The 18,349-nt window shown below is 42.3% G+C and overlaps 1 protein-coding gene across 3 annotated transcripts in view; it reads left to right on the plus strand.

The window, feature by feature from the left end:
• RPAP1 (RNA polymerase II associated protein 1) overlaps nucleotides 1-18,349 on the plus strand; it is a 2,926,740-nt gene that overhangs the window by 1,817,237 nt on the left and 1,091,154 nt on the right. For all 3 annotated transcript variants that reach the window (XM_044073828.1, XM_044073829.1, XM_044073830.1), the window contains one exon: nucleotides 15,495-15,671. In XM_044073828.1, the coding sequence (XP_043929763.1) occupies nucleotides 15,495-15,671 (177 nt within the window). The remainder of the gene's footprint in view (nucleotides 1-15,494; nucleotides 15,672-18,349) is intronic.

Here is an 18,349-nt window from a genome sequence, read left to right on the forward strand (position 1 = left end):
CCTGCCGATGAGAGCAGTGCTTTTAACGCTGCAAGCCCTCCACGCCTTTCTTCCGTAGGGACAATTGCAGTCCACACAGAGAACATGTCGCTAGTTTGCTATATCAACAAACAGTGCGGAAGGAAGTCCTACCCCTTGTGTCGAGAAGCGCGCAGACTATGGCAATGGGCGATCTCCTCTCATCGGTTTCTGGTAGCAACGCATATCCCTGGGAAAACCAACATTGTAGCGGACAGATTGAGCAGAGCTATTCTCATGCCTCACGAGTGGTCTCTCAAGCAATCTATAGCGGAAGAGATTTTTCTGGAATGGGGTCGTCCATGTTGCGATCTTTTTGCTACTCCCCAAAACAGCAAATGTCCAGACTTCTTCAGCCTCTTCCCTCTATCAGGCCATCCCCCCAGAGACGCTCTGACCCAGGATTGGCCCCAGGGACTTCTTTATGCCTTCCCTCCATTTCCTCTGATCCCTCAGGTTATCCAGAAAGCTACCGTTTTGAGAGCCAAATTGATTCTCATTGCCCCTTACTGGCCTCGACAGGTTTGGTTCCCATTCCTGCATCATCACCTTTTGGTGCAGCCGTGGCATCTGGACCCAGTGCCAGATCTTCTGATACACCAATTGGGTCAGCTGCACCGGTCAATCCCTTCTCTCAACCTCACAGCATGGTTGCTCCACTTCCTTCCTTAGCTAGGCTTCCTTTGATCTCTAACCCAGTTAGAGACATCATAGTAACGCTAAAATCCTCTACCAGGAGGATTTATACAAGCAAATGGAAACGTTTCTCTTATTGGGCTAAGGCCAAGAATATCGATCCTTTTACTGCCCCTGTTCAGGCAGTCCTGGACTTCTTAGCAGAGATTTTTCATGCAGGCTCCTCTTCTTCCACAGTCAGAGTTCAATTGGCTGCTATTTCCAATTTTCATGTCGGGATAGCAGATCATAATATTATGTCCCATAGGCTCTGCAGGGCCTTCTTGAAAGGAATTTTCCTACTAAAACCTCCAATCAGGAATCCTCCTCCTCAGTGGGATCTAAATTTAGTGCTGACATCCTTGATTCTTCCCCTTCGAGCCAGCTGCTTCTTGTTCCCTGAAATATCTTTCTTGGAAAACTTTATTCCTAGTGGCTATTACATCGCCAGGAGGGTGTCTGAACTTCATGCTCTTCGGTTCGACCCCCCTATTTGGTTTTTCACAAAGACAGAGTATCTTTGAGAACTAACCCAACCTTTTTGCCCAAGGTCGCTTCGAAGAACAATTTGAATCAATCCATTGATCTCCTGTATTTTTCCTAACTATTCAGATAGAGCTGAACAAAAGCTACATTATCTTGATGTCCACCGTCAACTTAGATATTATTTGGACAGAACAAAAAAGTTTAGAAAATCTGATCAACTTTTTGTTTCCTATGCGGATAATAAAAAGGCCTTCCTGTTTCTAAAGTGACTTTGTCTAGATGGCTTTCTTCGGTCATCTCTGAAATTTATCTGCTCAGGGGAAAACAGCTGTGCTCAAAACCTAAAGCACATTCAACTAGGAGCTTAGCTACTTCTACAGCTTTTCAAGCTAGACTTCCTTTAGACACTATTTGTGCAGCGCCACTTGGGCCACTCCTCACACTTTTGTTTCCCATTACAAATTGGACTTGGCCTCCAGGGACAGAGCCAGTTTTGGCTCTACAGTCCTCAAGAGTTTGTTCCATTGAGCCACCCAGGATAGAGGTGCTAGGACGGTCCCATCAAGCAAGAATGAAGGCGAGATTGACAACTTAACATTAAGAAGTTATGTACCTACCATAACGCTCCATGTTAGTTGTCTTCTCGCCTTCTTTCTTGACCCTCCCTCCTTCCCCCTGGCCTGGACAGACCTTGTTATAAGAAACTGTTATGCTGAAGACCATTCAGACCTGGTCCTTCTTCCATCTGTAAGTTTTTCTTTCTTCCTTTGGGAAGTATTTTATGCTTGGTGTTATTGCCCTTTGTCATCAAACGAGATCTGGGTACTTACCGCCTTGCATCATGGGATATGGGGCTGCCTCGAGCTGGTAAAAGTGACTCTCGAGCTTAGCAGTGCAGTCGGAGCCGAGGGATCGGCTCCGAACCCATCAAGCAAGAAAGAAGGCGAGAGAAGACAACTAACATGGAACGTTATGGTAGGTACATAACTTCTTATTTTCCGTCTTAAATCTAATACAATTATTCTTCCCAATACTACTATTGTAAAATCTAAGGTTTTAATGTTTTCTTGACATAATACACCTATTCCTGAGCATGTATATTTTCCCATATTCTATATAATGTTTCCACCCAGTAGTACTTCAGTTTGTCACCTTTCTTCTTCTGTCAAGTCTCTAGTATTTTCAGTTATGTGTGTGCATATAAAATAAAGCACACCATTCTAAAATACTTAATCTTCTAATATTCTTCATACTGTTAACATTTAAAGAAAAGATCTTCAGGCTTTAAAATGTAATTAGTATTATTATTCCCTCTCTCATCCTTTACATTGTTTGTTCTCTTTCACAATTATACTTTTAAACTTTCTTTTTCTCTTTTCACACTTTTTCCTATAGAATTTTCCTTTCCCTCACTACTTGCCAATTTACATATTTCTTTTCGCTCGCATCCCCATCTTTTCCCTCCATTATTTTATCTTTATTTCTTTCCTGTATACTAACCTGTGTTTCTTGTTTCTTTTCTATGTTTTTATCTGTTTCATGTACTGAATTCTATGTACATTCTTTTCCTATAACTTCTACATTTTCTTCACAATCCATCCATATATGTCCAGATCTGAAGTAGTTGACTTCATTCTTTCTGCACTTATGGGTATTCGGATCCGATTCGGATCCAAGCCGGCAAAAACTTTTCAAGCATCTGCTCCAAGCTCCTCCCCTACCTGTATTACATCACTTCCTCCTATCTAGCCCCAGATCTCATTTATCGCTCTGAGTCAGCATCGTGGTCTCTGAGCTCTAAGCAAGGTGGTAAGGTTTTTTAGTCTTATCAGTGTAGCTGGGTGTGAATACCTTTCCCTTTTTTCCTCCCCTTCTTCGTGTTTGGTCATCGTGTTAGTTTAAAAAAAAAAAAAAATGTATTTAGTGTTTGTGTAGTACTGTTTTTGTAGTCTGGTTTCCCGCCTAGGCCCATTCCCTTGTTAAGTGTGTGTGTGTGCGTGCATGCGTGTGGGCCGTTACGGCTTTTACTGTTCTCCACTATGGCTGAACAGCCAAAGGTTCCTTTTAAAAAATGCACAGAGTGTGGTCATAAGCTCTCACCAGCCGATGGCCACACACTGTGTGTTCTATGTTTAGGGGTCGCCCATCTGTCTGCATCCTGCGACATTTGTTCAGGCTTTAACCCTAGGGCACTTAAGGATCGTCGGGCAAAGCTTGTGGCTAAGGGTCTGCTACCAGCTTCTGCCCTGGAGTCTGCCTCGGTTTCCTCCCCAGCCAGTGACACTGTGCAGGCAGGGACTCAACCTCCCACCAGGCCTGCTTCATCGGATTCATCCCAGAGAGGTAGGGACAGAAGAGAGAAGGAGAAGGGCCACAAAGAGAGGAACAGGCCCAGAAAAAGATCACCGGACAGGGAGTCTTTCTCCAGCCCCTCTTCAAAGGCACTCAGGTCTCATTCTCCTCGGCACCGCTCTCCCCGTTTCTCGCCGGAGCTGAGGTACTCCTCTCAGATCCAGCCCAGGCACGAGTCGGTCGTTTCCTCCAGGTCGACTCGGAGTGTCTTCGAAATTGATATGGACAGGCTGATGAGGTTCATCCAGAACCAGATTCAGATGGGGGTCTTATCAGGGCCCTCTTCCATGGGAGAGAGGGTCCTTCTACAACTATGTTCCACCCTATTTCTCCTTCCCCGATCCGACCCGACGCTTCGGGGTTCTCTGTCCGTGACCTTTCGGAGCTGTTGGGTGGGCGCCAATGGTTCTCGTTTCCTCTACGTCGGCCATCACCTTGAGTTCCTCGAATCCGATCTGGGATCCAGGAGACTCTCGGAGCCGTAGTCGGGGAGTCGGACCAGAGGGTCGAGATCTTGCTCTTTCGGATCCCATCCTCAGTGCCCAGACTACCCTGCTGTCGGCTCCCATCCCTGCTTTAGATCTGGGGAGAGCCTCATCCTTATGAGTTACAGAGGTGTGCTCTCCATCGGCATTTGGGGCAGTGGAAAGGGTTCTTTCCCAGGGGTTGAGGCCATAGCTCACCTATTCGGATCCTACCCAGACCCCTCTGATTTTGGAATCTGCTCCCATTACCCTGTCTCAGGGACAGCCCGTGCCAAAGCAACCCCAGGTTGTTCCCCTCAGGGAACCCCCGGAGGCTTACGAATTTTTTTCAGAGTCCCACTGGAGAGGAACCTCATAAGTGCAAGTGGAAGAGGAGGCACTTGGACTCCCCTGAGTCCATTACCACTGATACGGACTTGGATGAAGGAGAGGGTTCCCCCAGATCACCTACCAAGGACGTCTCGTTCGGAGAAGTTATGGAGATCCTTCGCCAAAGAGGAGGTTGGTCAGCCCCCAAACCCTCTGCTGATGAGTCCGTATTCCTGGAGGCCTTTGGTGCGGGCCCATCTACTTCCTGGGTCTCCCCTCCAGTTGACCCTTTGGTGGACCTCATCACCACTAGGGCATGGAAGGATCCTGACACCATAGAGCCTATACCCAAAAGGCCAGACAAAATTCTTTCCCTGCCATCAGACAGGCAAGCATGGTCCAAGGGAGCCCCGGTAGATGCTTTGGTGGTTGCAGCTGCCACAAAGAAGGAACTGGCACAGGAGAGTTCCTTGGTTCATCCACCAGACAAGGAGTCCAGGTCGATGGATCATTTCGGGAAGTGCATGTACTCGTCAGTGACATTTTCTATCCATGCGCTGAATTACTTGGTACATGTCATCCGACTGCAGCAAGACCTTATATCGGAACTAGCTGAGTCACCCCCGGAGTCTCTGTCACAGCAGGACAAGCAGTCCTTTACTGTGAAGATGACTACACTGAAATCAGTGACTAATACCACAACGCATCTCCTCTCTCATGCTACGGAGGGAGCCGCTAGAGCTGCTGGTACAGGTGTTGCCTTGAGGCGACATGCCTGGATCAGGCTGTGTCAATTTGCGGACCCCTTTAAGGCGTCTTTCATCAATGCCCCTTTCGATGGATCATCCCTCTTTGGGAAGACTGTACGTGACACACTAACCCAAAGTGAGAAGGACGGAAAGACTTTGTCAGCTGTCGAAATCCGCTTCTCTAACCCCTAGAGGTCTTACTCCAGGAACCAAAAGGGGCAAAAGAAGATGTGGTTCCGAAAATCACAGTCCTTTCGTGACACTCAGGAATATCCGTCCCCCAGAGGCAGAGGGCGACAAGACCGTTGCCGTCCCAGAGGCAGAGGGTGTCCCAGAAACTTCGGGACTAGGGAACCTTTTTCCGACAGACCCGCACAGCAACCCTGAGGGGTTGCCCAGCTGCTGTACTCTGGAGGCAGTCGGGGGAAGATTTTTTCTTACATCCAGCGGCGTGGGAGTCCATTACTGCAGACCGCTGGGTGTTAAACATCATATCCAGAGGATACTCTATCCCCTTCATTTCATGTCCCATAACTCCAGCACGCCTTCCAGACGTTCCACCCGCTCACAGGGAGGATGCAGCATTAGAGGTTTTGAAGCTGCTACAAAAATGAGCCATTGAGCTGGTCCCCCCAGATCAATCCGGATCAGGCATCTACTCCAGTTTTTTTTAGTGCCAAAGAAGACTGGGGACCTCAGGCCCATTCTGGACCTGTCTATCCTCAACCTGTCGGTAGAGAAACAAAAATTCTGGATGGTCACTCTAGAGTCCATTCTACCGTTTCTGAGAGAATGCGACTGGATGTGCTCATTAGACTTCCAGGACGCTTACTATTACATCAAGGTCCACAGGAGCTCCAGGAGGTTTCTATGCTTCTGGATAGGGGCCAGTCACTTTCAATTCAGAGCCCTACCCTTCGGTCTCACCACAGCCTCCAGGGTGTTCACCAAGGTAGCTTCAATCAGCAGACATTTTTGCCGGGCGCAGCTTTCTAGCCCCTCTAGCTCAGACCATGGTGACCACGGACGCCTCCCAGCTCGGGTGGGGGGGGCTTCCTGGGAGACCAAGCTACACATCAACGTCCTGGAGATGAGGGTAGTACTTTTAGCGTTGAGAGCCTTCCACCCTGTCCTACCTCCGGGATGGTAGCCATTCAGTCAGACAACATGTCTGTAGTCTGGTATATAAACAAACAGGGAGGGACCCGATCCTACCCCCTTTGTCGCGAGGCCAGGAGGGTTTGGGAGTGGGCCATATCTACCAGCTGGTTTCTCTTAGCAACGCATATCCCAGGATGCTCCAACATTCTAGCGAACAGTCTCAGCAGGGCAATCCTTCTGCCTTATGAGTGGTCTCTGAAACAATCAGTGGCGGTGAAAATCTTCGTTGTTTGGGGTCAACCTTGCTGCAATCTCTTCGCATCTCCTTCCAACACGAAGTGCAGCAACTTCTTCGCTCTGATCCCCCCTCTGGGGGATGTCCCGAAGGACACTCTAGTCCATGCCTGGCCTCCCGGGCTACTGTATGCTTATCCCCCATTACCTATTATTCCGAAGTTTCTTCAGAGAGCATACCGGCTGCAGTGCAAAGTCATTCTCATAGCTCCCTTCTGGCCTCGCCAAGTGTGGTTTCCCTTCCTATAGTCTCACCTGTTGGCTCCTCCATGGACTCTAGATCCCAGTCCGGATCTAATTTCTCACCCGTCGGGCATGCCCCTGCCCAACCTGGACAGTCTCAAGGTGACGGCGTGGCTGCTCCAGTTCCTATGATCATCAGGACTCCCGGACTTTCGTCCCCTGTTAAGAACATTCTGGTAGCTTCCCTTAAAGCCTCCACTAAGAAACTCTGCAATAGCAAGTGGAGACGTTTTTGCGTTTGGGCCTCTCAATGCAATCAGAACCCTTTTACAGCCCCCGTTCCGGTCATACTGGATTTTTGGCCGATCTTTTTCTATCAGGTGCAAGTGCTTCCACCATCAAAGTTCAGCTGGCAGCCATCTCTAATTTTCATGTAGGTGAAAATAAAGTTGCTCTGGCTTCTGCCAAATTGTGTAAAGCTTTCCTGAAGGGCACTTTTTTATTGCGATCACCAGTTAAAGAAACAGTGCCCCCCTGGGATCTGACTTTAGTCCTTCAAGCCTTGACCTCTCCCCCTTTCGAGCCAGCTGGCTCAGTTCAGATGAAGTTTTTGTTGTGGAAGACAGCATTTTTGGTTGCCATCACTTCAGCTAAGAGAGTTTCAGAGTTGCAGGCCTTATCCTCCTTGCCCCCTATTTGGTTTTCCACAAGGATAGGGTTTTGCTGCGTACAAACCCTTCTTTTCTTCCCAAGGTGGCCTCAGCAGCCAATATTATTCAATCTATAAATTTGCTAGTCTTCTTCCCAAATTTCCAAAATAGAGGCGAACGTAAGCTTCATTTATTAGATGTCCATAGACAGCTTCGTTTTTACCTCCAAAGGACTAAACCCTTCCGGAAGTCGGATCAGTTGTTGTCTCTTTTTCAAAACCATTTTTGGACAAAGCAGTTTCGAAAGTGTCCTTAGCAAGGTGGATCATTCTTTGTATTGCACAAGTTTATAAGGAAAGAGGTTTATCTCCTCCTGGTGTATTGAAGGCTCATTCCACTAGGGCAATGGTCACCTGCAGCTTTTTGGACAAGAGTTCTGTTAGACGATATTTGTGTGGCAGCGACTTGGGCCAGTTCGCACACATTCATCTCTCATTATAATTTGGATCTTATTTCTAGTGGGAGAGCATCCTTTGGCTCTGCGGTGCTCAGAATATCCTTCCATAAGGGCCTCCCAGGAATACTAGTAGCTGGAGACTCTGTCCCATTTGTGAAGAAAGAATGAAGTTAACTATTTCAGATAAAGAAGTTATGTCCTTACCATAACATTCCATCTGAGTAGTTAGACTTCATTCTTCTGCACCTTCCCTCCCTCCATCCCCCTCACTCTTCAGTTTTTTTCCTGTTTAGGATTGTGGTTATGTTGCCATTTAGTGTCAGCAAACTCGATCTGGGGCTAGATAGGAGGAAGGGATGTAATATAGGTAGGGGAGGAGCTTGGAGCTCAGAGCTGATGCTTGAAAAGTTTTTGCCGGCTCGGATCCGAATCAGATCCGAATACCCATATTTGCAGAATAATGAAGTCTTAACTACTCAGATGGAACATTATGGTAAGGACATAACTTCTTTTTTTTCAACATTTTTTACACTTCATGTCACATTTTCTTGTTTCATGCCCTGTTTTGTCACAAATAAAACATCTTCACTCATTACAATCACGTGATTATTTTTTCCACAGGAAAAAAGCATGTTTTTTGCTGCCCTCTATATTTAACAAATTCTCTGTTGCCATTCACATTAATCACAATCAGAATATGTAAAACATTTTCATTTTCCATTTTCAAAATAATCCCACATTCCCCCAGCCGTAAACCTCGGTCATCATATATGTTTGTTCTATTCAAAACATCTTTGCATATAGACTTTAAATATTCTTTCAGTTTCTCTTTATTTGACTTCCATTCTAAATTGTATCAAGATTTTCTTGTTAGTTTCTCTATGAAATGCCTGCACTACATACTCACTCCAACGATTACAGTTCTTTTTTGTTCATACCTTTCTAAAAAGTTGTCCACATACTGTCCTATTTCAAAGAATATATCACATTACGTTTCTTTATTACAGTGTCATGGCTAGAGTTTGTGCTGCCTGGAGCTGTTTTTGAGTTTGCCACCCTCCCTCACAAAATCTTGGTCAAATGGGGCCCCCCATACACAGCCCTCCCTCTCGCAGCCATTCCAGTGAACCATTACTTGGCTATTTCTCCCCATTTACCATAAACACTGTAATGTGCATACTGCTTTACGCTTTAATTCTACAATGATTACTTGGATTTCATCTAAAACTTTTATTTTACATTTTATAGCACAAACACTGATCTGCTAAACAAAGCAGTACAGCTCACAATGAAAACAGACTTAGCATTAAAACTTCTCTGCCCTTGAAACATTCACTGAGACAGCATTGAAACCCACATTCAAAGAAAATGCATCTGGCCAGTGGCAGATAGTTTACCCTTGGGCTGTTTTCAAATCATAAGCCCCTCGCAGACATATTTAGGACCATGCAATCATACATGTGTCCTTTGATTCACCTTCCTGATTGTATTAAATTATATTCCCTGTATAATACAACACACTTGTTAAAGCATGTTTTAAATTTATTATTTTGAATATTTTTTCAGTAAACAATGAAACAAAATGTATGAGCCAATAATGACAAAACTGCCCATATCAGAACATTTGCATCATAAAAGTGTACTCAAATTTCTGTCATCACAATCCACCAATATCGGTAAATATGCACAATCTGTGCAGAGGTGAAAGTCTTCTAAATAATTCCACATTTGAGAGATCAATCCACCAATATCAGTAAATATGCACAATCTCTGCAGAGATAAAGGTCATCTAAATAATTCCACATTAAAGAGATCTGTAGCTAATGAAGAGGTTGCTGCTAGCAAACAACATTATATTTCATTGTTTCATCTACAAATAAAGTGCCTGTTGCCCTTGAAGAATAAATTGCCTATGTTCTATTAAAAATGATAAGCTAGTAATATTGCAATAGGGAATGGATGGCAAACTGATAACAGGTTTATAGTTACTTGGTATGTCCGCCAAAGGAGGACATTCTCAGAACTGCAGCATCCACCCCCTTTAAAGTACAACACAGTACAGTATCAGCAATCCATCTACATATTGTGGGAGTAGAACCCAGAGCCTTCTGCATCAAAAGCAAGTATACTAGCTGTTGTTCTACTAAGAATGCAAACAGATTTGGCATAAGCAGCACTAAACTACTCTTCCCTTGACACTCTCAGCTCCTTGTAAAATCCACTTGACACTCATCTCTCTCAACTTTGCAACACAAGAAATCTGGAAAAAGCCAAAACTTATTGGGTGGGGAACAAAGGCCCAAAGCCAGGGACACATTTTAAGCATTACTTGTATAATCTTAGAAAGTTGCTAGAATAAAATATATTGTGTTACATGCATTTCCTGAAAGATGGGAAGACAAACTTAAATGACTATCATTATTTAGTGAATTCATTTCTCAGTGATTTGCCAGAAAACCACAGATTTTAAGAGGAACAGACCAAAAGAATGAACTAAACATTCTGTGAAAAATCTGGACAGTTGAGAGCTATGGACTCAGCTCCTTGAATCATAAACACGTGGTGGTATGGGTAGAGAATTCAGGCTCTTGCTCCTTGTACTTAAGGTACACAGGGTTTGAGCTTGAGTACACTAACCACCAGGTATACCTGACTGGGGCATTTTATACACACACACACTGCATCGTAATCAAAGCAACTTGGCACACACACACACACACAGTGCATCATAAACAAAGCAAAGGTGCACGCATACATATGCACGCGCGCACACACACACACACACACACACAGTGCATCGTAAACAAAGCAAAAGCACGTGCGCACACAGTGCATCATAAACAAAGCAAAGGCACACACACACTACATCATAAAAGCAAAGGCATTGCAAATTGCATTGAACATTCAAAGAAGCAGCAGTAAACTAAATTCTCTTACTTGAAAAAATGTTGGTGAAGAATCAATCGACGGGGGAATGTTCACCAATTGGACGGGTGGACAGACAGGAAGAAGAAGCAATTTCAAATAGTGCGGGCAGACAGGAAGAACAGGATGTCTGGGCGTGCCCAACATACGGGACCGTGTTCTTAAAGAAGAATGCCCTTCAAAAACAGTACAAATTTTTAATGTAACAATCCCAAAGTGCCGCCCCCTCAACCATGCCACTGCTATATTAATAAGAATAAAGGTTGTTACCTCCTTGGGTGAAACACCCAGTGGTGCACTTAGTGTCCCATACTTCGTACCTTTCAAATCCTTTCTCTTTCGTACTGCTTAACCTTATAATGAATTTCTTCTTTACGTCCTTCACTGCTTTGATTCTTTTGTCTCCTTCTTTCACCATATGTGCATAAGATTTCTTTCTTGCCTTGTCCTCCACAACCTCTTCTTCATGTATCTTCTCCGTAATTTCACCCCATGAAGCTGCCACTTCATTCTCTTGTTCTTTCTCATTGATCATTTCCTTCAGATAAACCTCCCGCAACCCTCCCAGCTGGAGGGTTGTTACAACAAAGTCCTGTGTATCAACCTGTGACTCAGAGGTTACGTTGAAATAACTACTTTGAATCTTCTAAAACTCCTTCAGCCTTTTTTCCTGCTTTTTGAAAGGCTCAACCACCTTTCCCAATGCTTCTGATACACCATCCTCTCTCTCGCATGCCTATTTGACTTCTGACTCCTTCTGCACAACAAATATTATCTTTCCTGAGTGACAGTCAGCATTCAGCACTGAAAGACACTTAACATTGCTCTCTCAAGCCTCCATACTTGCTCATACCAAATTCCAGCTTCTCCAAGCCACCTTTGCACCTGGAACAGAAACGGGAAGTGTAGCAGCAAAACAACATTTTTCACACACTTCAAAAAGAATAGGGGAAATTCCCTGATGTCTTGTCTAAATTTTCCTTATTCATGTAAATACCACCACGGGTCTCCCCTGCAAAGACACTTTCACTCAAGTGGGACTTTAACCTGGTCAACATAGGATAAATGAAATAGAATAAAATAAATTGCCTCTACTTTAGGGGTTATACCAGACATTGGCTATAAGTTAATTCTTAAATTTATCATAATCCTTGTAGTTTCATCCATATCCACATGTCTTTAGTACTGCACCTGTCAGCTAGGATGCCAAGATTTTTGCTCACCCCTGTCATTTCCTATTTGCTGAGGTGACATAATGTTGAAAAGCCACTAAGAAAGGTTCACTATCACCCTTGCTGTCTACCTTCTTCAGAGATGGTTCAGTCTTGGGATTAGTGGGTGTGTTGGCTATCATAATAAATTATTCTTGTAGTCACAACAGTTTTTGATCAGTCCCCACCTCCAATTCCAGTGTCTTTGTTAGTTATTTCTCCTTGGTTATTACCACAACAGAAACACTACAGGCATAGTTTCATGAATAATTCACAGTTCAAATTATGTTTATGCCTGATCATTGAGGAACTGTAGTTGACAAGTTTTTGGCCATGCAGCCTACATTCCCCACCATTGCAAGATTTATAAAGACACTGTAGGAATGAATGAATGACATACCCAGAAACTCACATTTATTGATATGAAGTAAGCAGTCCTTTTAAAGTGGAAGCATGAAATAAGAAGTACCTTTACTATAACTTGGGCCAAAATGTGTTCAGTAGATATTAAAAGTCCTCTCAAGATATAGACAGGTCTCTTTCATTGGCCCAGCTTTCAGTTCAGGTAGATTATAAGCTTTGAATTTGTGTGTTTATTCTAGGCTATAAGCCTAACTTGTAGGCGTCAGTCATAGTTCAAGGAAAAATTGACAAGCACAGCAGCATTTCAGTCTAGGTCTCACTCTCAACTCCAGAATTTTCTAGACCTTTAGTCTATGCCTTACTCTTAGTCCTAAAGTCAAGGTCTTCCAGTCGTACTCCTGAGATAAGCTTGACCCAAGTGTGCCCTCCCTCAGTCCATGCCTTGGGTCTTCTTTTTAGTGCAACACAATATCTATCCATTAAGGAACTAACTTTCTGCCTTTGCCATTCTATGCTGCATGTTTTTATACTGAGGGCAAAGATGCTGTCTGCTAGCAGTCCATGGGAGCCACAGCCACTGCATACTTAAAGGTGAGAGAGAGATTTATCAAATGTATTACAAGTTTATTCAACAATACTTCTTCAAAATATTTGATACACTTGTGATACTACAAATGTTACTGTTCATATACACTTATATATGTGCATATATATGTGTGTCTGTATAAACACACACACATGTATAGGTACGCACACAAATATATCTATATATTTTATATATATATATATATATATATATATATATATATATATATATATATATGGGTCTACATTACTTACCCAAAAAGCCACATCGCCGACATTCACTTCACTGAGACGAATACACTGACAAACCAGAAGGCTGACATCTGGAACACCGACATTCCGACCCGAGGTAAGTAACCACTTGGCTATCCTGTTGAATTTTGCCCCTTACCCTTGTGGTAGTCCAATCTCAGAGTTGGTATATTTAGTTGGGGTGGTGTGGAGGGCGAAGCCCCCCACATGGGTTGGGTGGGCTTAGTTTTGTTTTTGTTTTTTTGTTTGTTTTTTCGGGATGGCCAAGCAGTTAGTTACCTCGGGTGGGAATTCAATGTTCCGGATGTCGGCCTTCTGGTTTGTCGATGTATTTGTCTTGGTGAAGTGGTTTTTCGGGTAAGTGAAGTAGATCCATATATATATATATATATATATATATATATATATATATATATACATACATATATATAAAAATATGTACATGCTTGTATATCTCTTATGTCCGCATACATTGGTATACAGTGATAAAGAGGTATGAAGGACAAAAATAACTCTATCCCCAGTTTATTGTAAAGTCAATTTCTCTGTTTTACTGCAGGAATACACTAGAGTTGTTTGCCAGGTTATTATACTGTAATACAGGACAGATGCCCCGAATCTAGAACCAGTCGGACAGTCAATTATAGTATTGAAATAAATTTTATTATGTCAAATACCTAAAAACATTCACTATCAAAACGAGCGCTTTCATCTCTGACTATTCAGAGACTTTATCAAAGTGGAAAGCGACCAGAGAAGCACCATTAAATAACCCACCCCTAATTAAATTCAACCAATGATGTAATGCAGCTCATTAAAACAGCTGAAATGCTGGATACACATATCATCATAGCACAAGTGCAATACCTTAAAAAATATATAAATAAATAAATGTATATAAATATCAATCTTCCATAAATATTAAATGATTAAATGTTAAAATATTAAAAATTAACAAATAAATTCAACATTTATATAAACAATTCATCTAATAAAACCACTAAAGTGTCCACCAACATAGATGAAACCCATTACCTTTCAAAGGCTTTTAATTTCAAAAAGACATGAAATGGAAAAATGGTCATTTAAGCCAGGCCATTGCATAGTATTAATTCTCAACTGCCATAAGGCTTCCAGTTTTTCCAGTTGCAAAGGCCATGGACCACCTCTCGGATCCATGTACAGAAAATCAATAATTGTAAACTTAAAAAAAAATCTTCAAACTCCTTACAATGTTTAGCCAGCACATTATTGTCATTCCTATTTCTAATGTCCCACAGATGTTCATAAATACGACATCTCAATTTCCTTGTTTTTGATAGTGGATGTTTTTAGGTATTTGACATAATAAAATTTATTTTGATACTATAATTGACTGTCCGACTAGTTCTGGATTCATCTGTCATGTATTTGTTTTTTTGTTCGATTTTATTTCTCACTTATACTTTAAATTGTTTAAAAAAAACATTGTTTGTGGGTCCAGGCAAAGGTCATAAAATATTATGTGCAGACACTATACCTCACTTGAATTTAAATTGAAAAAAAAATCCTTTTGAATCACCAGCAATGCAGAATGGTTCTTATATTGCCTAGCATCCTGCATTTTGTGCAGATTGTTTTGAAATTCATCTCTCGGTTTCTCCATAATGATTTTTAATAAATCTTTCCTTTTGCATCAAATTGTCCTGTGCATTTCTTTAGAACATGTAGGTGCTTTTTTATTTAAAATTCTCTGGAGAGAGTATTTGCACATATTTTATTCACTGGCTTGTGATACACACTCTGTCTTTAGTTTCGTACACATATAGTGGTAAAATGAAATGCTATGAGGTAGAGTATTTTTTAAGGTGAAGTGCCTTTTCCACTTGATCTGTTTTTAAGACAGAACTGTGTGGTTTGTGAAACTTCTTTCTCATCTGTAACAATGGAGTTTGCTTGGTTGTCTCCTCATGTTAAGCTTCACTTCCACAGACTGACTAGATCTGTGGTTTTACTTTGTGATGGAAGGGAAGCAAGACTGCTGTGTAGGATTTTGCTGGAAAAAAATGAATACAATGTAATGGCAATACAGTATTAGACCCAGAGAGACAAATGCTGTGAGGAAGCTGAGTAACATTACAGTGTCAGATAAGATGAGAAAATTAATGTGTACTTTTTAGAATCATTTATTAGAGAAGAAAATGCTTTCTGGAATAATGGTATGTTATGTCAAGACTGAAATTCTTCCTTGTACTGCTCCAGTGCATACTGTGTGCGTATCTTACAGTCTGCAATTTACACTGTAAGTACCATAATAGGTTTGTTGTGTTATATAAACTTTGTGTCATTTGTGTTTTCAGTAATCTGTATCATTTTGTTTTTCTCTTCTGTTGTTAAAATTTCTTATTTTTGTCTTATAGATTCTGCATTGTCCTCGGTTGGTGGAGTCCATCGTAACTGAATTCCTTCCTTCGACCTGGAAACCTCAGATTAACAGTGAGGAGTTACTGCAAAGTCTACATGGCATACCGTGCTCCCTTGCTATGAAACTGTTTCGTGTGATGGCGTGTGGAGGGCGCAACACATCAGCCATATTGGTAATGAAAATTTCAACAGAGGACTACAACTGGGAAGGCTAAATTTTTAATTTGTTGTCTTGATTAATGGAAATTACTATCATAATTACTGTTATCATTGTGTGCTTTAAGTGTGCAAAATCACTATGGTCACCATAAGTAGGATTCAGACTTGCTGTAAGTAGAGTAGATTCAGAAACTGATTTGAAGAGCTCAATGAACCCCTCTTTCCACATTGTAGCTACTTCACCTCTCCTAAGCAAAACTTTGTGACATTCAAAGTCGAATCTTAAAGGTGCCCTAATGAATAATTAATTATACAGTTAGACATGCCTTGCTCAGCTGCAGGGTGACTTGTTAAAAGCCTTTTAAATCAGGCTGGGTACAGTCCTTGCAGGAAACTTAGTAGGTGGCTGTATATGCTTTTTATTTTTATATTATTTATTTTGTAATGTAGCAAGCAGGCCCTTTAAATCAGGCTGGGTACAGTCCTTGCAGGAAACTTAGTAGGTGGCTGTATATGCTTTTTTATTTTTATATTATTTATTTTGTAATTTAGCAAGCAGCCATATAACTTTCACTGTAGTTGAACAGGACAGTTACACCACATGTACTGTGTAGATGTGTGCTACCATAAAAAATAACATGGTTGTTTAGTGGGAAGAATTTCTTTGCAGTGCCCGGTTAGAGGACTATCTATACTCATTGAAAATAACTCACACTGAATTACAAACTGTATATGCTAACCAGAGAGATATTTTGATAATCACAAATGCCTTTTCTATCCCTTGTTTAACTGTAAGTGATTTAAAAGACACTTATACCCTTTGCTTAACTGCAGCTTTCCCTTGTGGCACACTCTTTGGTGTTTTGCATTAGGCCCAGTGTATTTTGGACTGCGTCCTTCTGAGGCTGTGATCTAATGATTTAGTTAAAAATTGGCAGCATATGTATCTACACAGCACTAAGACTGCCTTTTAATCTTAGCACTGTTAGATTTATGGCCGTGTGATTGTTGCTTCTCATTGAATTGCTTTCTGTGCCATGGTATAGTGTTAGCTAATTAGGGTTCACAAGAACAGGTGTGTGTTGCTTGTGGTAAAATAAAAATCACGTGAAGGGCATATAACATTTTTCTTATGTTAATGAACAAGATTATTCTCTTTATGTCCTTTTAGTTTTTATACTATTTCAGGTGATGGCACACATCACACGATTTCATTCTTTTATTGGTTGTTTAAGAAGCTTTTCTTAGTTGTAGATCCTACTGTTGTGTCCAGGAAAATACTACCTATGCCATGCAGCAGCAGCAGTTAGTTTGGAGAGATATTTTCATAGGTTCATAGGTAGGTACTAGACTATCTGCCCGAGGGCATTTATAAGCCTAGCCAGACTGTGTCGGCTTTCGCCGCCCCATTGATTAAGTAACTGATCCTCTGTCAAGCAGAGCCAATTAAGTGATCCCAGGGGTGTATTTTCTGTTACCCATCCAGTTGTCAAGGTTTCTCTTGAAGAGTGTTAATGAGGGGCTCTGCCTGATGTAATTTGGAATTTTGTTCCAAAGCATGGGGAGTCTCTGTGACAGGAATCTATCCCTCCAGCATGTTCTATTTATTGTTGTGGCGAGGTTTAGCTCACTAGAGCGCGTGGCTCGCAGTGACTTGGATTTCTTTAGGGGCAGCATGTCCATCAATTCTGAGTTGGACATGCCTTTGTAAGTCAGTCAGAGATCACCTCTGAGTAACCGATATGTCACTGATTACAGCCGGAGTTTTTTCAGTCGGGCTGCATAGGACATATGTTTGAGACCAGTAATCCTCTTGGTGAGGTACTTTTGTGGTCTTTCCAGCTGTTGGAAGTGTCTTATGAGGTACATCCCAAATGGGGCATTGTACTCTATGATGGGTCTAATGAGTGACAAGTAAAGGGGCACTATAACCTCTTTATTTCTAGATGTGAACCCTTTAGTAATTAGATGGGCCACATAGAAGGATTTCCTAACTACTTTGGCAATATGATTGTCATTGTAGAGATTACTATCTACCTGGGTCCCCAGATCTCTTATTACCTCTTCTGTATTAAGGGGGCTGCCACCTATGTGGTAATTCGTGGGTGTTTTGTTTTTCCCAAACGGGATGACTATGCATTTTATGGCATTTAGCTTGAGGCCCTGACTGACACCAGGTGTCCGTCTCAGTAAGGCCCTTTTGGAGGATGTCCGTGTCAGCCGGAGAGTCAGTTATGGCTCCCAGTTTGTAGCCATCGACGAACTTGGTTAGCCATAGACCTCCTGTATTTGCCTGTACTTCTGAGAAGTATATGCCAAACAGTAGGGGTCCCAGGACCAAGCCTTGTGGGACACCACTTGTGACTGGTTTAGAGTCGGACCTGGAGCCCGCTATTCTTACCGTGTGAGTTCTGTCTGTAAGCCAGTTGACAACACATCTCATGACATAGGGGTTTATGTTCAGGCTGGTGAGTTTTTCTGTAATACCCGAGTGGGGAATGGTGTTGAAAGCCTTGGCGAGGTCAAGGTAGGCTGTGTGAACCACCTTTCCCTCATCTCTGGCCTTGGTGACTGTCTCGAAGAAGTCAACCAGGTTTAGTAGGCATAATCTGCCCTTAACAAAGCCGAACTGGGTCGGGTCAAGTGTTTGAAGGTTCCTAATGTCTTTGTTAATGAGTTCCATGATGATGAG

Source organism: Protopterus annectens, chromosome 6.part0 (assembly GCF_019279795.1).
Source record: "Protopterus annectens isolate FY-2018-M chromosome 6.part0, PAN1.0, whole genome shotgun sequence".
Classification (NCBI taxonomy): domain Eukaryota; kingdom Metazoa; phylum Chordata; order Ceratodontiformes; family Protopteridae; genus Protopterus; species Protopterus annectens.